Here is a 22,736-nt window from a genome sequence, read left to right as displayed (position 1 = left end):
GATTTATATTGGCAGCTTAGGCTATTGTATGCATTGACCAGGTAAGTACTGTGTTACAAGTTGGAACTGTTGCTATATTTTTCTTGTTATTGTTGCTGCTTGGACTTCAGTCTGTGAGCAGGGGAAGTATAGTCAGTGATGCAGTTGTTGTTTAGGCTGGAATGAATACACTTCTTTCCAGACAGGATGGGGAAGCTGCACAGCTATGAATTCTGGTAGGGATGCAGGAGCTGATATCCTATTAAACATAATATCTAGTATTAATTCCGGATTTATTGATGGGTAGTCTTTCCATAACTACTTCACATGATGGCCTTAACATGATGGCTGTGGACAAATATCTAAATTTGCTACTTGTTTTTCCCATCATTCATGCTGATTCGTAAGGAATTACAAGGTAAAAGCTTCTGGAGGATGTGCTCATCTCTGTCACGTCATGTTAATCAAGGTGTCTTTATAAAGGCTTTGTCTTCAGTTTTGTTGGACTATATTTAGTATGTTATCTTTGTAAAGGTGGTTATGATACATGTCAGTTTGAGATGGCAGAATTAGAATACTAGGGCTCTTAAGTTGGCTGGAGAATATTGAGAAAAATTAGTATTTTAGTATTTTAGAAAAATTAGTATTTACTTATTAGTGCTGCACTTGCCTAGAAAAAAGTATTTTAACTTTTGGTGGTCTGCAACTGGTTGATCCACTCCTAGATCTTACACTATTAGAAGTATGTGCAGTTAGTCAAACACCTTTCTTTAAACAGGACAAACTACAGTCTTGTCCTGAAATGTTTCAATTTGCTTTCTGTATCTAGGTAACAAGACAGGAGCACCATAAAGCTATTGGGAGCCAGAAGTATTATTGATCATTGAACTTGTCCAGACTCAAATTCTTTAATCTGTTTTCTTCCCACAAGATTTAATGGTAGCTTTCCCAAAACTTTGTTTTAGCAACACTTCCATCAGCTGTGCTCCACAGAAATGCTGCAGATAGTAGAGTGGAAAGTGTAGCTTCTTGGCAGTAGTTCAGTGTTACTGCAATTCCTGGCCATCTTGCTGTCTCAGGGGTAAAATGAGATGCTTATTGTGTGGAAGCAATGGCAGCAAAGTAGTTTATGCCGTCTTCTGTAGCAGAATGGAGAGTCTAACAAGTTCTGTAGACAACACTAACAAAACTTGACTATCTGTAAAGAATTAGTAATGTATAAATACCGATACAGACTGCATGTAAGTCAGCCTGAAATGATTAATAAACTACTTTTCAGAGAACAATATGTGTAGACCTCTACCATGCTTAAATTATATTCTGTCACAGTCACGTTACGGCTTCAAAACAAGCATGGAAAATCTGAACCAGATATTCTGACCTGGCAAAAAAACAAATAAGTGTTCTGACCATCATGGGAGGATGATTACTGATCTAGTGAAGGTATTTGTAATGACTTAAGGTTACAATTGATCTGTTTTGGTACTTCCTTGCATTATTAAGATTTTATAAGCCAACTCTCTAGGAAAAATACTACTTCTACTGAAAAGAAACATTTCAGTCCTTACAATTCATCATGTTGAGATTATTTTTATTCTCAGTGTCTCAAGGCAAGCATCAGATGTCTGTGTCTTCTTGTGATTTATTTTTACAAAACAGTGCTTGCTGTACCACAGTTGCTATTATCTTTGCAGGACTCAACTTGATGTTGAGCCAGTATCCAAAAAAAATACAGTCTTGAAGCCACAGAGATTGCAATGGCTTGTACTTCTGTAACAGGTCAGCACTTCTAATCAGAGAAGGCAATGACACTTAACTAGAGTTGAGCAGAGTATTTCTGCCTGCTAGTTAACAGAAGTTTTAAGTAGAATTTAGCTATCACTTTTATGGGAATTGTTGTTGCAAAACATTTATTCTTTATGATTGTCTCATTAAACTGTAATTTGATTTCAGGCTCTTAGCTAATCATTCTTTAAATCATTGCCTTTCAAATCTGTGTCTATGCACTAGTGTACTTTAGAGAAGAGCATTATCTTATTATGTAACTCTAATTTTCTGGTAGTTTCTCATTAGTATGGGTGCCTTGGACATTGTTTTAGTTGACGGTATGTTTTTCCAAGGTACTCTGGAGGTTATGAAAAATGCAGATAGTTCAACCTGACTAGAACTTAGTTTTCCTTCTCCTTTAGATGTCTGTAATTTGGAAGCTGTTGAGGCCTAAAGGGATTACCAAGGACTAAGGTCTCTGCTAGTCCAGAAGTTAAAAATTAAGAAGTGCTTACCAAGGAAACCAGTGTGGTGTGTTCATACCCAGCCAGGCTGTGACTTGGTCTGGAATGGACCCTGCATGAATATATGTATATGTGCCTGTGTTATACCGATGTGCTCTGAGACAGTTTTGCGTTGGAGAAGACTCTCAGGCTTCCCCATGAGTGTGGTTATAGCGTTAGTAACAGTTAACTGTGGCACTGAACAAAGAAACAAAGTATTCTGTATTATTTAAAGTGGAAAAAAACCCAGAGTCCACCTCTTCTTCCTTTTTCTTATTTTTTAAAGATACTATGAAACATGTATTTAAATGCTCTATTTAAAACCTTATTTTGTTGAAAGCTTTCTGTAAAAAAAAATTCGAAGCGCATGCTTTCTAGTTCAGGGTTTTGTGCTGTTCTCCCTGCAAGGCTTTTTCAGATATATTCAGTCTTAAAGGTAAGGTGTAATGGGTGTGAAAGCATTGCATTATGAAAAATCTCCTTTTATATCCAGTTTTGATGGTAGACTTCTTTTCCCCATTCTGTTTCAAGTTTTTTATATTTCCCAAGGCTCAGCCATGTGAGATCCACCAAAATTAGTATTATGTTCAGGACAGAAATACTAGAGGGGAGAAGAGGCTAGAGGGAGCTGTGGGTTTATTCTACCTGGTCCTTGCACAATGCAGTGTTGAGCTCTGTTTTATCTGCACAGGGCAGTGGCATTACTCCATTTGGTGAAGTAATGGAACTGTGTTTCAATACTATATTGATTTTCTGGGCCTGCATCACAATCATGCTTCTGGCAACAGGCTGCACTCTGATGTGCTTCTTTGGTGGCAAGTAGTGATGAATGCCAGTCATTGTTAAAAAATTAGTCTAGGAAGATACTGTTTAAACAAGCAATAGATGATGCTGGATTGCCTGATATATTGACATTTCCAGTAACTAGTCATGATTTCCAGGTTTTTTTTTTTTTAGTTAGAGCTATCAAGTTAGCTGACTTAAGCAGACTGCATCACTTGTTTTCTGTAATGGGAGGGGAGAACTTGAAGTACGTAGCTCCTCTCAGGTTTTTCTTCTTCTTCCACATACTTGCACAGGATTCACAGGCACTGTTTTGCTGTTTTGTTATGTTTGTGGTTGTGCTCTTTGCCAACATCTCAATTATTAAATTTTCACAGATCTTCTATGGGAGCCACAGAAGACAAGCACTGCGTCTTCTACTTGCCTACTACAGCATCAGTGTTTGTTCTGTGATCTGTGTCAGTACTGTAACCTTGCTGACTGCAAATACAGGGGTGTGCACAAGGGAAGGGCAACTACAGCTGGCATAGACCTACCTTTTACTACAGCAGTGTCTGTTTATTCTGGTGGGAAATGTTTAAAAAGCTCTGAACTCAGACCTACCCCTGTTAAATGTTGCTCCTCGGTTTTGAAGCTCAGGTCTGGAAAGATTTTTTGTGGCTGTACACTAGGTTCAATCTCAGCTTATTGAGAAATCGTATTTTTTTCCCCTTTGAATTCTGTATTTTGTAACAAAACGAAACAACACCACAGCCAAACCCAAACAAGAAGAACTCATTCAGCCCAAACCATAACAGGTAATATGCTGGGTATATAATTTGGGTTTTTAAAGTGCTTTAAAATTACCTATTCTGTAAATATTATGCTGTAGTCTTGGATCCATAGTTAATCTTGAAGCTCTTCTTGTAATAGGACATATGATGAGATCTTCCCTGAGTTTTGAGAACTGAAGAATAAGCTTTAAATGGTCAACATTTTACAGTGAAGTGTTGGTGAAATAAATCATCTTTGACATGTGTTCTCATAATTCTTAGGCATACTTCTTAGGCCTGTTCATTTCCAACAGACTGTTAGCCCTGGCTTGTCTGTACAAAATTCTGAAAGAATGTACTATGTGATGTTGGAGAAAACACTGTTTTCTTCAGTATGACTTACTGTAGAGTACACAGCCATGGCAGGTATCTCAGGGTGCTTTTCATGCTAACAAAAATAGGCGTATGCAATAATATGTGTTGTGTATCTCTGTTGTCAAATGACTGTATGCAGTAAACTGGAGTCCTAAGGAAATAGTTGTATGATTGGCTTTAACCAGGACACCTGTGCTTTTGCACTACTTGGGTTTTTCACCAAATGCATGTGACTAAGAATAACCTGCAATTAGACAGGAACACTTCTGTTGGATTACTTTCAGTTTCTAGATTCTGATATCCAAATGCTTTTTCAATGTTCAAGTGTCCCCTTTCTACATCCAAGCATATGGAAATACTGATTTTTTTCAAGAAACAATGAGCAGTGCTTGGGAATAGATAGTGTCCTGCTGATTTGAGTCCTTAGGTACTCATGGTTCTCAGAAGTACTGCACAGCTCAGATAGTATCTCTGGCTATGCATGATAGTAAAACTCAAAGGATCTTTGAGAAATTTTCATGGAAAAGACACAGGTGCTGAAGTACATGATTAAATAATGGTCCATTTTGGCTGAATTTTGTGAAATGAGCAATGAACACTAGATTCCCTAAGATAACCTCATATCTGAATGTAAATGCTCCTCATGTCTCTTACAGTGGATCTTAATGGGCACTTGAGATCTGAAGTAGTTTTTACTGAGAATTATGTATTTGGTGAGCATAAATGTAACATAGAACTTTTTTTAAAAACAACAAAACTTCCTCTTTTGTCCACATTATTTATAGTTTTTCAAATCAGACTGCAACAAAAGCTAGAATAGCTCTGTCGCTGGCATGGAATGATGAAGAGTATTATAGGGTCCTTTTCAAATGCCATTTTTATTGTTAGCAGAACTGGAGAATTAATATTGTTCTGGGGTGAAATTCTTAGACAAAGAAAGACAGTCTGCTTCTTCCTCAATTGTTCTTACAAAGAGCAATTTTACTTGGCATTAAAATATATTTAAAGAGTCCTTGTCTTCTCCTTAGTAACAACAGCAAATCCAGTATTTAAAGAATACTGCTGGTCTTGAGTGCTCAGAGATGGACACAGTACTCCTCAAATCACATGCACTAAGTCAGCCTTTGCAGGTAGAATCCACAGCTAGATCTTGTTAAGGTTACCTTCTGCTCCACCATCGTGTTTGTCTTTTTGTCTTATTTATCATACAGCTATAAAATGTTTTTAAATGCAGCTTTCTTTAAAACTGACATTGCAATGCAAGCATTCTGTAAGTAGCTAATGAACCTGCTTGGTTCTGGCCACTGTTTGCTCAAGGATACAGAAGCACTGGGGCTTGGTTTCTTACATTTAATAGCTGTTCTGATATTTATGCACAGGTGGGGGTGAGGGAGGCTTTTCTAGTTCTTGTTTCACACAGGTTTTGAAGGTATGGAACCCTACCAGTTCATTCAGATACTATGTAAAGAAAATTGTTCATAAAAAAAAAGATCACGCTGCAATAACTAGCTCTTAACAAAGACTGGTTCTTGCTCTTTGATTAGATGCTTCTTAACTCTAGTAGCATGCATTTATTGCTGAATATTAACAGCTTTTTTATTGAACTGGTAAATATAGGCCTCTAAAGCAGGCAGTTTGAGCTGAAACTCCTGCACCAATGGTATGGTACCCTTCCCCCCCCCCCCCCCCCCCCCCTCAGTTTGTCAAAATGAAAAGCAGTATTCTGAGACTTGATTTTTTAAAATTATTTTCATCTGAGTAAAGCCCTGACACCCACCTGCTATCTTGGGGTTAGGACTAAGGTCATTGTATGTGCCTTTTAGAAGTATAAGCTAAATTCTGAAGTGGTGTTTGCAAAGTGGTTACTAATCTAATTCCAGTACAACTCATAATACTTAGTCTTTACGAGCCTCCATCAGCACGATCAAAGTAAGTGCATGAGCCTTCAGTAAGGAAATGTGTCTTTACATTATTTTGATAGCATTACCTGAGGGTAGTACTGGTGCTGTTTTGTGTTTCCAGAACTGTCATCTTCACAGAATCACAGAATGGGTAAAATACAAAGGGACCACAGTGGGTCATGTGCTCCAGCCTCCCTGCTCAAGCAATGTTATCCCAGAGCACATTTCACAGGATTGCATCCAGACAGTTCTTGAATATGTCCAGTGAGGGAAACTCCACTACTTCTTTGGGCAATCTGTTGCAGTGCATGCTCACTTGCACAGTAAATTCTTCATGTTCAGGTGGAACTTCCTGTGCATTGGTGTCTGCCCATTGCTTCTTGTCCAGTGGCAGCACCACTGAGAAGATGGTCCACAACTGGTCCATCATCTTGACACTCTTCCTTCCAATACTTGCATATACTGATGAGACAGTCTCTCAGTATTTTTCTTCTTGATGTTGAACAGTGCTACCTCTCTCTGCCTTTTGTCATAAGAGAGATGCTCCAGACCCCTCATCATTTCTGTAGCCTCTGCTGGACCCACTCCAGGAGCTCCGTGTCTCTCTTGTCCTGAGAAGCCCAGAACTGGACACAGCACTCCAGGTGAGGCCTCACCAGGGCTGAGTACAGGGACAGGATCACCTTCCATGACCTGCTGGCAATGCTCTTCCCAATGTCCCCAGGATCCCATTGGCCTTCTTGGCCACAGGACACGCTGCTGGCTCATGGACAGCTTGTTGTCCACCAGGACCCCCAGGTCCTTCTCCTCAGAGCTGCTCCCCCAGCAGGGCAGCCCAAGGCTGTGCTGGTGCCTGGGGCTGTTCTTCCCCAGGAGCAGGACCCTGCACTTGCCTTTGCTGAAATTCAGATGGTTCTCCTCTGCCTGTCTTTCTATCCTGTTGAGGTCCTTCTGAAGGTCTGCACAGCCCTCTGGGATGTAGGCACTCCTCCCAGCTTATCATCATAACTGAATTTGCTGAGGAGAAATCTGCCCCTTTATACAGGTCAAGTTAAACAGTTCAGGGCCTAGTATTGGACCTTGGGGGACACAATTAAGGACAGGCCTCCAACTTTGCCACTGATTTTGACCCTCTGGGATCTGCCTTCATCCAGTTCTCAATCAATCCCACTGTCCACTCATTCATTCTCCACTTCCTGAATTTGTGTGTGAGGATGTTGTGAGCAATGGTGTCAAAAGCCTTGCTGAAGTTTAATAGACAATGTCAACTGCTCTCCCCTCATGAGCTACTTCTCCGTGGAATGAACAGTCTGTCCCAGGTGTGGCTGTCCTTCTCTGCCTGTTGGGGTTCATCACCATGGCACAGCACTTGGCACAATTCCTTCACTGATGCTTATTATACAGACTTGTTTAACTTTTCCCTTGTCAGCTGCTGTAGTGGGCTGTGCAGAGCACTCTTTGCTCCATGCATGGTGTGTGTTCATACTAGTATATTTAAAAATGGATTATGCCCTTTATCATTGTTTTGCATCTCACTACAGTGGGAGGCTGCCTGACAGTGCGAGGCATGTCGAGACGAGAGACAGGATTTGGAGCCATTTTAGGGATACCTTCAGTGATCCAATGAGTGAACTACATTACCTGTCAGGAATGGTAGTATTAGAATAGTAGAATTAGGCCTCAGAATGTTTAGTGTAAGTGTGTGGTGAACAATCAGAGAACACACGTGGGACTCCCAGTTATAGGTTCAACCACTGCATCCAAAATTCAGTAGTGTTTACTTGGCTGTAAGTTATCAGAAGGGAGAAACTTGCTGGCATGGTAATAATATGCTCAAAGTGAATTAAAGACTCTTTATAGTTCCTGTAGTGCTTAATGGGTGATTCAAATTGATTTGTTATTTATGAATATAAAATTAATTTGTTTACCTTTCTAGGAGTCTAATTCAGTTTCTTGATACAAATAAAATGATCTAATTCTCATCTTTTGATGTGGACCGCTGATTTTTTTTTTTCCTTTGAAATTCAGCATGCAGCTGTAGCACTCTGGTTGGCAAATTGTTTGAAGATCAGGTGCTGCTGATGAAATGCATGTCAAATGCTATTCAGCCCCTCCTTATGAAAGTTTTGATCTTCCACTAGTGCTGCTGGAAGCATGAGTTCAGCTTTGAGGTGTCTGCAGTCAACATGTGGTTGTGCTAGTGGTTTACTTCAGGGTGTTTATTTTTGAGGGTTAAGTGCAAAGGCTCCTAAAATGACAAATTCTTAATGTCAAATATAATGTTTGTGGGTTTTAAGCTGGAAATGAAAGGCATAAAAAGTGCCAGGCCTACTTAAAGAAAAAAGCTTTTTCGCATGGAGAAGACATGTCAAAATTAATAACCTGGAGATGAGGAAAAAGATGGAGTGGATGTGGTTGATTGGGTGGGAAGTGGTAAGGAGGTGTGACTGTTTTTGTATGAAGCTCTACCAGGAAGTAAAATGGAAATTTAGAGCCAATGAGAAGGTGCATTAAAGCTATTAAGAAGCAAAGAGAAATTGCTAAAGACTGGGGTGCCAAATGAGGAAATCTCATTTTAGTACAGACATATCTTTGAGATAAATTCCAAATGTGGAGTAATAGACAAGGAAGATATGTATTCTTGTTTTGTCTGCTGTTAACAAATTGTCTAGGCATCTAGTCTTAATAATAACAAAATTATGACTAGTATTATACTAGCATTGTCTCTCAAAGTCAAAGATGATTGGAAAAACAGCAGTTAGACTAATTTTTAAATTGTATCACTGTTTACCATATAATTGCCATTTATCTCAATGGAAACCCATGATGACTTGATTCTATGATTTTGTATTTCTTCTATTATTTTCAAGATTCCAGAATTCTCATCAGGCTATTGTCAAAATCCCCAGCTTTGCCACTTTGCTCCATAGCTATGAAATGCAGCCATCAGAACAGAAATTCTTGTCATAGGCAATGATGAGATTTGATGGAGCATGCAAAGTGACACTGAATGTCAAATCAGAAAATACTGTGTTTACATTGTTTATTGAACTGTGCTATATTTTTTGGAATTTAAGATGATGTGGGATTGCCACTCTTATTATTTTAGTTATCTACGTAGCTTCACATCCTAGTGCCATCCCTCTATTCTCACTTCTTCATTCTGCAGTACCTGTGCATGATAACACTTGTCAGTGCTGCTGAAGGATTTTATTACAGCCACTAAATTGATCTAACCAAACTTTAGAACAGAGGGTGTTGATTTACAGACAATCTTATGCTTTCATGTCAGGACAAAGCGAGGAGTTTCAGTTTGTCAATTTTCTGAATCTGCTGCTCTGGGTGGCATTTCTACCACTGCTGTCTTATGACCCTTAAATCCCACCAACCACTATGATTAACATCAAAGACCTTGCAAGGTGCTGTTTCTACCTATCTGTGCCTCAGCAAGAGCACCTAAGTGGTCCCATGCAGTTTGGCTTAATTCTCACCTTGTTTAGTCAGCATCAATTGGTCTAATTATTTGTGAGTGGCATAAACAGTCCTTATCACAAGCTGAAAATTGTTTTGCAAAGCAAACTACTTAACTTTAGGTCTTAAAGAATTCATAAATTAATTTGTGGGTGTTTGTGAAATGTGAAAAGAATAATACACAGGTCTTGAATAGGTTTGGATTCTGGAAATTGCAGAGATTGAAAATTATGTCCCATCTGGAGCCTTCCTCCTCATTTTCCTCATCCTTCTCCATGCCCCTGGAAAGGAGGGTGCTGCTGGACCTGCTTGTAAAGCAGTGCATGAACTCCAGCCTCACTAGCAGTGTCTTTGGATCCCAAAGCAACTTTATGCTCTTGCTCTATCTGCCTCTATTATTTGGACAGCTGTGCTTGTGCTGCTGGTGTAAAGGGTTTATTTTTTTTTCTTCTGTTTTTGGTGTTTTTTGTTTTTTTCTTTTTCCCTTGAAATTGTAGCTCTTGTAATGGTTCTGAAGACTACAGATATTGTTCCTGAGGACCATGTCTAGAAAATGTCTGTTCATTTAAACTCAAGAAAACTGCTGGTGCAGGAAGACAAGAAAATATAACTTAATGGTTGCATGACTTTATATCATAGTGCCATGTGAAGTAACAGTAGAAATTCAAGCTAGGCAGTTAAACTACTTAATGTTCCCCTTAAAATATTTGCATGAGTTCTGTAAGAATAGTCTGACTGTCAGAACTCCATTGCAGGCAGATTTTGGATAAGGATTGCAAAGGATAAATTGTCTCTGTACAGAATCTAGGAACTAGGGGAACTAACAAGAAAGCCTGCTTCTGGATTGCTTTCAGACCTATCTAAACTTATTTTACTAACAAGCATGAATAATGGTAGTTCTTCCTTTCTGCTTTCTTCTCTTTTCTGCTTGTGTTGTGTGTATAAGTTAGATTTCCTTGCTGTAGAATGGAGAGAAATATTTTTAAATCATTCATTGCCTGCTTATTTCTTATTCCAATGCAGCTTAGCTTAGCTTACTGCATGTAAGGTCTTTTGCAGGAATATTAATATCTAGACTTCTTTCTGAAATGTCTCATTACAGTCATTGCAGGATTCTTTGTTCATAGACTAGAACCTGAAATTGGTTTTGGAGTTTTTTTGTTTACTTCTGATAATACTTTTAGTGACTAGATATGGAAAATAGCTGTACATCTTAAAATTAATAGTCTAATTCTAAAGACAGAACTCCTCTCTTGACTTCCTGACAAGAATTTTCAAACAGAGCAAAATTCAAGAAAAAATACAATTTTTTACTATCATGGTTTCTTAGTATTTTCACTGTAGATAAATATCTATTCTAAAATTCAACCCAACATAATTTAGGAAAAGAACATTGAGCTCTGAAGTCATTAAAAGCTAATGGTTAGTTCTATCCAATTTTGTAATTAAAACAAATTTAAGGTGAACGTTTGTTCAGAGATACCTTTGTCCACTTACTTGCACAATTTAAAGGAATAATCACTTACGTACCTAGGAAAATTCTGAAGGTACCTATATCCCTGGAATAAGTTACTAAATTGAAGTGAGAGCTTTGTGAAGATAAAACTGAGTACTTAATAATACACTTTTTGTTTCCTTATTTGATTCTCACAACTCTTGCTTGATTCCTGATATGAAAATGAGTGTTTCAAGGTTGTGTGGAAGGACAAAAATGGAAAACCCTAGAGAGATGGACCATCATTCAGCTACGGGAGTAACTTTCACAGTCAGTGATAAATTATTGCTGTGAATGTTTCCTGCGACACTTCAGCTGGTTGCCTACCTGCTGAGCTTGAGCAGCATATGATAACAGCATATGGGGGCATTGGAGAACAGGCATTTAAAACAAACCCAGAGAATTGCAGAAGTGAAAGCAAATCCAGGATTTTTTTTTAAAATTTAATTTTATTTTATTTTTAATCAGTTTAACACTGCCCTACACATAATCTACAGGTAGCTTCATTAATCTTTAATATAAGCACCTCTATGTTCACTGTCATTATATGAAAAATCTAAGAGTTTTGTTGGGATTTTTCTTTCCTCTATTATATAAGCCTTAATTTTAAGTACTGAGCACTGATTTGTCCTCTTCTTTGCAACTCTGCCACCTTCCATGCTGTTGATGTTACTGAATTTGTGAGGCTGTAACGTCTGACCTGTCCTACCATTAGATGTAAATCTGTGGTGTGGAAAAACCTCTTTACTCTTCTAAAGTTTACTAAGATCCTTCATAAGTCCCTTATGAATGGGAAGCTCAGATGGGAGAGAAATGAGGTTAGGTCAACTTTCTCATTTGTCTTCATGTTTGTTCAATAGCAAGAGCTTTATTTCCCAAGGTATGGTATTCCTAACTCCTGGGTTTTCATGCATTTTTAAGTGCTGTCAGTGGTTGTCTTAAAGCATGTGTTTGTATGAAACTCCCCTACCCCTTTTCTTTCCCTTCCTTCTCTGGAAGGTACTGTGCATGGGTTTCCTGAGCATTTGGTTGACATTGGCACATACAGAGTCATCCGTTTGTTCCCCAAACAGACTGTTATATAGGACTGCTTACCTGTAGAATTGTTAAGGTTGGAAAAGACCCGTAAGATCATCAAGTCCAACAATCAGCCTAGAACCAGCACCATGGTTGCCACTAAAACATGTCCTCATATGCCATATCCAAAAATGATGACTCCACCACTTCCCTGGACACTCTGCTTGATAACATTTACCAAAAATAATTTTTTCTTAGTACCTACTCTAAACCTCTCCTGGTGCAAATTGAGGCCATTTCCTCTCATGACATTACTTTTTGCCTAGGAGAAGAGACAGACCCCCACCTGGCTATAACCTCCTTTGAGATAATGGTAGACAGTGATAAGGTCTCCTCTCAGCCTCTTTTTTTCTTCAGGCTATATTCCCCCAGGTGCCTCAGCTACTCCTTGTGTGACTTGTGCCCCAGTCCCTTCACCAGCTCTGTTACCCTTATGAAGATGCCATCCACCTAAGTAGATGTACCAAAATGTTACCAAAAGAAATTAATTTCAGAAATACTTGAAGTTATGTGCTCTCCTGACTTGTCTGCTATCTAATATAAAACATCTATTAATTGATGCAATAATCACAAGTGAAGAGTTTTTCTGCTACTGAAAGTCCATAATTGCTGACTTAAGAAGAGTTCTGTCTGCTCACCTGCATCAAATTTAACCTCTTTTGTATAAAACTATATTCTTTGCATCTAGCTGTCTGTATGTGTGTATGTATATATATGTTTTGTATATAATTCTTGGCCCACAGTAAAATGTTGCACAGTTGTAGTTTGAGTTTTTTATTAGGTATTTTTTTCTTTTCAAAAGTGTGGAGTGTTAAGTTATTCAACTAGAGTGCAACTTTTCCCTCTGTGGTCCTAATAGCTCACAGATTTTCACTAGTCTTTATGGAGATAGTAGCATTTCAAAGATAATAGATTTTTGGTTATCACTAAATTATTTTCTACTGACTTCCTGTACCTTATGTCCCTTTAAGTACTGTGCAATATCCTGCTTCAAGCTGGAACAAATTGGTAAAACTTCAGGTCCTTGAAAATGTATTGGACAGTATATAATTATGTTTCTGGCTAAGGTAAATTTATATTTTACTTAACCTAACAGTTTAGTGAAAGTCTCTAGATAATTTTTCTCCCCTCAAATCCTGAAGAAACAGCAGGTATTACTTGTGGTGTTACACTAACTCCTAAGTGCTTAAAAATCTAAGGTTAAAAGCTAATTCTTAAATGGAAACAAAACAGGTTAGAAAAAAGCTTGATGACACTGCCTGTGTAGTGTTACATAGCTACAGAGCACAGCCTGTAAAGCTTATATTTTGAACTTTATAGGTAAATAGGCAGGTATGTGTATAAACTGATAACTGCATACAGAAAACAAGTTTTTTGTAGCAACTGTCTCAACGTTTGTGGACTTCAAACAAATCTGATTCAAACCCAAAACATAACAGCAAAACCAGGTCTAATATAGGTGTAGAGCTAGATAAACCACTGGTGGTATGGGAGAGATTTTGATTTGGTTAGCTGATTGTAACTTCCACTTTTTTACTATCTCAAGACTTGTTTTGAGATATGAAAGTTGCTATTGTATATGTACATTGTACTTGAAAGTTATGTGTAAGACAAAAAACAAAATCTGAAGTAACAGTCAAAGGACAAAAAGCAATATCTGAAGTCATTACGCAAGTCCACTCAGTGGATTTGTTCAACTTTATAATTTTTACTTCCAGATGGTATTGTCAAGATGGAAGCCAGTGTTATGCAATACTTTCCCCTCAAGTGTATACAGTTTTTATCAGACCTGCGAGCAGTTTTATGAACATGGAAAATTCTGTGGTTTCCTGTTACTTTGAACTATTTGCAGAGCTTGTTGACTCAGACTCCCTGAACAACACTGAGTGTGCTTGGACACTGTACTTTATGAATTATGGTTGACTAGAGATGCACTTTTAACCACTCTCTTCACTTCTTTTCAGGAATCTCTTCTCAAACTGCTTAGAGTAACAAAAGCTTGCTACAGCTTCAGAAACAAGCTAGAGCAGAATATTTTTAAGACTAGCAGGACACCAGGAAAAAGTTGTGGGATTAGTATGCTGACATTTGAAAAAAGCAAAAAGGTCTTTGTCCTAGCCTAAATCTGAGGATAATCAGCAGACGCCTGAAATTCCACGTGCAGTGTTTATGTTGTCTGACCTGGGGAGAAATTTCCTTGGATGACAGCTATTATAGAGGCTCAGGATTCAGTGTATGCAAAATGATCACCTGCAAAACATGTTTTGCATATGGTTTGCAGTCCTCAGGACTAGTGGAGGCTGTGTGCTGAGCATGCTGTCTGTCATGTGGCAGGGTGTGCTGTGCCCAGGGCTGTAATGGTGGGAGGACAGCTCACTTTTTGTCCAGTCTCCACCACTCCAGCCAGCTTGCAATGTGGTTGCACTCCCATTTTGAGCTCAGGGATATTGTCCTGTTTTTGTCTGCCTGTGACATCATCTTCCTCTGAAACTCTTCATATGAAACCTCATGGATGAAATCTTGCTCTGTTTGCAACAAGAAAAAATCTCCGAGGTTAATTTTGTTGGACTTGTTTTGAAAACAATCTTGTATGTGGACTCCATGTGCATCAAAGCCAGGAAGTCTGGATAATGTACTGGAGTTTGTAAGATCCATGTTGAGAATAGACATTTACATGAATCTCATGGAATTTTCACTATCAAAACTGAGCTGAGTAGAAACACCCCATCAAACATGCTTATTCATTCCCTTTTCATTTTACTGGTTATGGAAAATACCTCTGCCGAGGAATTTAAAACTTCCAGGTCTCAGGCAGTGGTTCCTTTTCTTTTAAAACTCAGTTCCTCTGTGGGCCACTTCACCCAGTGTTAGCCTGTTTCTGTGTCTGCTTCTGCCTGGGAAGCTCTTTGCCCCAGCTCTTGAATTAGGAGTAATCGCTCATGTCTCTTTTATCTTCATCTGCAATCCTGGCCTGGTCTTGTGTCCACACAGGGAAGTTCATTACCTCATCCTACATAGTGCAGCAACTTCTCTTCCAAAACACTGTCAGTTTAGCCCAGGATGGAGGAGGAAAGGAGGGTTGTATCTAATTTTTACTATTTTTTTTTAGCATCATTAACACTCCATAAGGGGAGGCAAGTAGGATATCAAGTAATGTTGTAGAGGTTCATACTTTCTTTTCAGTGGCCTTATTGTTTTCAGAGTAACTAAGACAATGGAATCCCAGCCTTGAGAAATAATAGGTTTTATGGCATTCAAGGTAATTTTGGAGTCATGGTAAATAACAGTGTGAGGGAAGAAATAAGCAAAAAGAGGTCTTCACCACTAGTGCTGTAGAAGTACTAGACATGAGAGACTTTTTTTTTAAAAAAAGCTTATATTAATTATGGATTAGCAAGGAAATACTTTCTAAGCTTTTATACTAACTTAAGCTTCTTTCATGCAATCTTTGATCAGTGTAACATGTTTCCTATATTGAGCAGTCTGCTTGTTTTTTTTTCTGTAAAGGCTGTGTCACGATGTCAAAATGGAAAGAGTGGTTGGAAATTACTCATTCAACTGTTGGAAAACAGGTTTATCTCTTAAGCTTAGCTTAAGGTATCAATGAATGAATTTCTATATTGATTATGGAATAGCCTGCTGTGACTCTGCCTGCTAAAATGATACTTCTTAAGCTTCTTTACTCATCACATTGCTTCTCAGTTCCAGGAGGACTTGGCACTTACTTCTTGTTAGTCTTTGTTTGACCACCGTGATGCTGCAGCCTAAGGCAATTAAGAACAGCAGGATATGAGCCTTAATGTTTTTGCCACGCCTGAGCAGACATTTCTAATAGTCAAACTGTGTTACCATGGCATTTTTATTAGTTTGTTTTCTTTTTGTTTAGCATCAGTATATTTCTAGAAAAATGAATTGCTTTGCTGTGTAATTAGTGAGGAGTTCTTGTCTTAGTTCCTATTAATGTCTTTAATGAGTACTGAATACCTTCTGATAATGAAGGATGAAGAAGAGAAAGCTGAAAGGGGAAGAAAAGAGAGGGAAAAGAAACTGGTAGACTGGCTTGCTTTTTTTACAGGATTGATTTTTCTTTAAAGCTGTTCTACCTTTCTCAACTCCAAATGGATGAAAATAAGACACTATACAGGGCCAACAGTTGGACTTAATGGTCCTTGAGGATCCCTTCCAAATGTTTATTCTGTGATCCTGTGAAAAATAAGGGACTTATTTTTATATATAGAAATACATATTATTTAAAAATATATATATATTATTAGACCATCTATCTTCCTGTTATTAATATTTATTAATATTATTAATATTTATTAATTTTGTTCCCTATAATTAATATTATTTCAGCTGAATTGGTTGTAACTTCCATACTGGGAGGGCATCATGTCCTTACGCAGATAATAGAAGAGCAAAACTTTTATGCAAAAGTTACATAAAACTTCTATGGCTGAAGTTACAAATATTTTTATATGTTTTATACATTACCTGTTGCTTGTTCAGAGATATTTTAGGGGTTCTAAAATTTAAGTAGCTCTATATACTCTCTTACTACAGAAAAGTACAGATGATGTAATTGTACACCAGCTTTGAAGAACTTCAGTGGTGCATCAGTGACTGGTTCTATAACACATTTAATCCTGTAGATATATAGTGCACAACTTCCATTAGCTTGCAGAAATAATCTTTATAAATGTTCATCGTCAAGTGTCAAAACAGTGGTCTAATTCTAGAGTCATCTGAAGTTTAGTGTCTTTGTCAGAAAAAAAACCCTAATTACCCCAGTAATCTGGTAAAATCTTGATTTATCCAACTCATTTAACAAAGGGAGCTATGCTTTTTCTACAGAGTGAAGACAGCTTGTCATTCAGTAAAGCTGTACTTAAGAAATGGAAAGACAAGACTGTAACTCTAGTTTTATCAGAAGTGATTAAAGAAGTGGAAGTAAGCTTAATTTATACTGTTCCATACCTAACTGTACTGTCTATGCCAGACCCACACTGTGTCCTGCAAAGTGCTCTGGTTTGTCTTGAGCAGCACTGCTAAGCAATTATGAGGAACATGCAGGCCACCTCATCAAACAAATTGAGGATATTTAGGCTGTGGAAGATTTTTGTGATGACAGTGCTGCAGAGCAGCATCTCAGGGCTGGACAGTTGATTTTCACTGACACTTGATTTAGCCATATAGTACTCACCTACCTTTTACATATTAAAATCCTAGGCTGTGGTGTGTTGGAAGTCCCAGTTATGTGACATACTGTACTGGGAGTGGACTGAGCATCAGTGCTGGTCAAATGTACATTCATTAACCATGCATCTACATCTTGGATTCAGTTCTTCTTTGGTCTTTAATTAAAATGGCCACAGCCGTTATAGTTTCCTTTCAATGTCAATATTCATCAAAACAGTTGGTCAGGCTTCTAAGATTGTTTTCATATATTTTGATGGGCTCTTTAATTTTTCAGGGTTGAAGAGCTGGTGCATTATGTTAATATGCATCCATTGATATTGACATATGCTTAACTCAGAATCTTGACTCCCAGCTGAGTAATACAATTCTACTACTGAAAGCTGCTCTCTCTGCCAAGCAATAGAGGAATTCAGAGAGTTCACATGTACCCCTTTGTAGTGAGGCCAAATTAACCCCCTTTGGCTACCTATAAAGTCGGTGGGTATTTTTCACTTTCTTTTATTTTGAGAAAGAAAAAGTATTAAAAACATACCTCTGAAAGGAAAATGAGGGCAGGTCAAAAGGTATGTTTTTTCACACTCTCAAAATGACGGTCAAAATACCTAAAAAGTTAAATTCAACCTAAAGTCCTGATACTTAATATCCTTAGAATTTGATGGCTGCATCCCTTAAAGAAGACAGCAATCAGTATGTCATTAAAATGTAGCTAAATTTAAACTGACAGCTACAATATCATAGAATAGTTTGAATTGGAAGGGATATTAAAGATATCTAATTCCAACCTGCCTACATAGGCAGGAAGCCCTTTTACTAGACCAGGTTTTGCTCAATGCCCAATCTAGCCTGGCTCTAAACAATTCCAGGGATGGAGCACCCACGTCATCTCTGGGCAACCTGTTCCAGGTTGAGGATGGACAGATGGATGTCTCACCATCCTCATGGTGAAGAATTTCCTCTTAATGTCTTATCTAAACCTGTCCTCTTTCAGTCTGAAGCCATCACCTCTTGTCCTATCATTGCATGCCCTCGTGAAAAGGTCCCTCTACCACCTCTCTTGTAGGCCCCCATTAGGTGCTGAGAGCTGCTAAAGGGTCTCTCCAGAGACTTCCCTTCTCCAGGCTGAACAATTCCAACTTTCTCCACCTTTCCTGATAGGACAGGTGCTCTATCCCTCTGACCATCTTTGTGGCCTCCTCTGGACTCACTCCAACAATTCCATGTCCTTCCTGTGCTGGGCCCCCAGAGCTGGTGCAGCCCTGCAGGTGGGGTCTGAGCAGAGCAGAGCAGAGGGGTAGGATCCCCTCCCTGGCCCTGCTGCCCACACTGCTCTGGATGCAGCCCAGGACACGTTTGGCTCTCTGGGCTGTCAGTGCCCATGGCTGGGTCATGTCCAGCCTCTCCCCCAGCAGCACCCCCAGGTCCTTCTGGGCAGGGCTGCTGTGATCTGTCCATGCCCAGCCTGTGCTGGTGCCAGGGCTGCTCTGACCCAGGGGCAGCACCAGCACTTGGTCTTGTTAAACCTCATCAGATTCCCAAGTGCCCTCTCCCAGAGCTCGTCCCGGTCCCTCTGGATGGCATCCTATCACTCAGGTGTGTCAGCTGCACCACTCAGCTTGGGGTCAAGTGCAAACATGCTGAGGGTGCAGTTGGTACCATTCTCTATGTCATTGATGAAGATACCAAAACTGACATCCATTGTGACTCTGAGCCATTAGTCACTGCCCTCTAGATGAGACAGTTCAACCAGTTCCTTATCCACCCAACTGTCTATCCATTGAATTCATCTCTTCCAATCTAGAGAGATGTTATAGATGACTGTAAAGTCAAAGGCTTTAAAAAAGTGGAGAGAACTGATATCCACAGCCTCCCCCTTATCCACTGATAAAGTCACTCTATTGTAGAAGGCCAGCTTATCATCATCTTAGTAATATTAAAATGTTTTTAGATTTCTGTGCAATGCTGTATGTCATGGAAGTGGTCATGGGGGAAAAAGGTTGTAAATTCTAAATTGTAATAAGGGGGTTTTGCCTCATATAACTTTATTTCCTAAGCAATTTACCATTTAAAATGTATTTTATTTAATGTTGGTATAAATACCTTCAGGTGTAAAGCTGCATTAAATGAGGGATTCACAACATATGTTCCTAGCCTTAATTAATGTTAGTTTTAGAGTAATTGCACTGAATCACCCATTTCAGATCCAGATTGCAGCCAAAAATTGATGAGAATAATCAGAGTATTAGAAAATTTTGGGGAAGAAGTGGACTTGAAGTTATGCACGTTCTGCAGTGTGCAGTGTAATGAGAGAAGTTACACATGCATTAATGACATAGTTTAAAGAGACAGATGGGCAGTGAAGAGTTGGGAAGATGATGGGATGATGCTGACTCTGTCTTAGAGGTGTCTGTGTTTATCTGACTCCACAAGTGGATGCTGATTTTTGCCTTAGAAGACTTGCATTTTTTTTGCATATATGTATTAACAAGCTTACCTGCACTACACAGCAACACATACAGAAGTTATCAGGCAAGTTTTATCATGCAGAGTAACTTATGTTCATCCAAATGGGCATAACTGGCAGATAGCTCATGTGCAATGATATTATGTACAAATGAAATTCATGACTTCTTCTCTCTGTCCTTCAGGGAACAACCCATCTTCAGCACCCGAGCTCATGTCTTCCAGATTGACCCAAACACTAAGAAGAACTGGGTTCCCACCAGCAAGCATGCTGTTACTGTGTCCTACTTCTATGACAGCACAAGAAATGTCTACAGGATAATCAGTTTGGATGGCTCAAAGGTAAGTTTTATTTCAGAAAACCTAGTTGTTTAGAACATTTTTTTTACTATTTTCTAGTCTGACGTTATTTCTTCTCAGATGTTTGTATCATTATCTGACCAACAGATCACTGATGTTTTAAAATGGTGGCATTGCCTTATTATATGTTTTAAGTGTTTATTCATGAATTCTGTTTTCCATGTGGTTTTATTGACTTCAATAACTATTGCTGAATTGAAGTGATGACCTATTCCTTGGTTAACGCTATGACAAGGCTAAAAAGGCAAATAATTGTACAAAAAGTACAAATAAGGTTACAATAATTTGTTTTCATTTCTGTACTCAGTCATATATCAATATAATTAGCTTCAGCATTATGAAGGACATCTGTTCAGTGGCCATAATCACTTAGTAAATCCTTTGTTATATAATCTTCCAATTTTTGCTGTAGAGAATGCGAGGATTGCCTCCTAATAAAGCCTGCCTAATAAATGGTAAGCTTTTATCTAGACTAAGTTGGTTTGGTTTTAGTGGGGATTTTTTATGGTTGGTTGGTTGGTTGGTTGATTTGGTTTGGTTTTTTCCCCTGTTTTAACTAGAAAGGATATTACGCTGACCTACTGCTGTTGTAAAACATGTTTTCTAAGAAATTAATTTGATGTACAGAGAATCCTTTCTACCCACATAGCTAAAATAACAGTAACTTTACAAACAGTGTAGCAGAAAACTCTACACTAAGGGCATTGAAGATACACAGACTGTAATTAAGAATTGTGATCCTTTTGAGAGACTTTAATTTGAAGCCTTTGGAAATACATCAGTTCACAATGATTGGAAACAAAGTAGTCTGTTAAAAGCATGGTGATGTTCAGAGAGATTTTATGACTACTAATTGAAAGCTGAAAATTTTTACCCTGATTTTTTTAAAGTATCCAAAATATTGCTATTTAAATGTAAAAGGAGATTTTATATCACAAACAAATATTTAGGGATTGATCGTATTGTCAAAAATCTCTGCTGATTCTGAATGACTGAGACTGGTGTCAGAGCCTACCAGATTTTTTCCAGCTTTAAGTTTTACTTAGTTTTTTTCATTCTTATCCTTCAAATTATCCAATTAGTTTGTCAAATAATTAAAATACCTTTGGAGCAGGATTTATAAATAAAGACGCTGAGATTTGAACTAGATGATGTATGAAATCAAGACTACCAGTTATAAAATGTAGTGCTTTAACTCGTCTGGAGAATATACGAAATCCTTATTCTGACATTCACTGGAGTTCCTCTGCCTTCATCCTGATGCTGCAGCTCCTGCTGAGTGCCTGCTGAATTAAACTGTAAAGTAATTGTTCACCTATGTAGTTCTTTTGTCTGCTGCAGTATTCCCTTTACATCCAGTACTAATGGCAAGCTATACTGATAATGCAGTTCATCACTTTTATTTACTCTGTGAGTGCTGCAATCCTAATAATGTTTTCATCCAAGTCTTAGATGAAGATCTAGAATCCCAGTCATGGTTAAGAGAGTCCCATTCTTTCAGGTATTCACAATGCTGCTCTGCAACATATAAAGGTGAATATCAGAAGGGACACATGGAAGAATTTTAAGTGGGTTTCCAGTATAATTCCCAGAGAGTTCTTTTATTTTTCTTAAAACCCCATCTTTTTTTTAGCATGTCTGTTTCTATACAATATGGTATGTGTAAGGAGTTAAATGTAAATATAAAGCATTTTTAAGTTCGAGTGCACCCAGAGTGAGTCTTTGCTATATGGCATACAGCTGAGTGCCAGTAACACTGCTGACAATGCACATATTGTCAAAACCACTTGTCAAACCCTACTGGTTTTGAAGCTGTTATGCCCGTCCCTCAGAGGGAATATATCCAGCCAGGTTTTGTTGTATATCTGGGTGCTGGTGGGGTTTACAGCATCCTTTGGGTTTGTATGGTGGAGAGAATGATGTGCTCAGTCCTCAGGTGATGAGCAGTAAGTCAGTAAGTAAAGGCAGCTCACATATAAATTCACCTAGACTGCAGTAAGGAATGCTGGAGAGAGGTACACTTTAGATTTGAATGGTAATCCTGTTTCTGTCCCACACCCTTCTTTCTCTTTAGGCTGGTGCATTTCAGAAGTATTTCTGGATAAAACTGAACTTCTATCCTGATTATTCTGAGCATCATTAAATCTTTCCTCTTGAAAACAAAAGGGGATTTAAAGACCTGATTTTCACTCTCCTGGTGTGAATTGCACTTTCCAACCAGGATTTGCTTATGGGGTCTTTGGTTAATTCTGAAAGAGAGGAGTTTTTTCCTTATTTGAGCTCGATTTAGCCAAGACAGTTCCTACAGACGCAACTCTCACTTTTAATGCGTTTTGTGAAATGTTTTCTGAAGCTACAGTATCCTCTTGAAATATCTTACACCAGATATGATGCATGTCCCTCTATCTTGACTACAAAAAATGTTCTAGGACCATAAGATGTTCAGTGTACAGGCCATATATTTTATAGTAATTTGTAATATTTGGAGCCCTGTTGCCCATGGCAGAGAAATCTTGATGCAAGTAATCTGATAGAATTTGAATATGGTTTCTCTGACTTCTTGAGTAAATATGTTTTATATGACCTTTTTCTCCTACCAGTACCAGAATGAAGA

The 22,736-nt window shown here is 38.4% G+C and overlaps 1 protein-coding gene across 1 annotated transcript in view; it reads left to right on the top strand.

Moving 5' to 3' along the window:
- The window catches only part of HOMER1 (homer scaffold protein 1), an 86,927-nt gene that overhangs the window by 2,702 nt on the left and 61,489 nt on the right, over positions 1 to 22,736 (top strand). The window contains exon 2 of the mRNA XM_083884444.1: positions 19,948 to 20,104. Coding sequence (XP_083740570.1) covers positions 19,948 to 20,104 — 157 coding nt within the window. The remainder of the gene's footprint in view (positions 1 to 19,947; positions 20,105 to 22,736) is intronic.

This window comes from Zosterops lateralis, assembly GCF_965231275.1.
Source record: "Zosterops lateralis genome assembly, chromosome: Z".
NCBI lineage: Eukaryota > Metazoa > Chordata > Aves > Passeriformes > Zosteropidae > Zosterops > Zosterops lateralis.
This window is presented reverse-complemented; position numbering and strand designations above follow the sequence as displayed.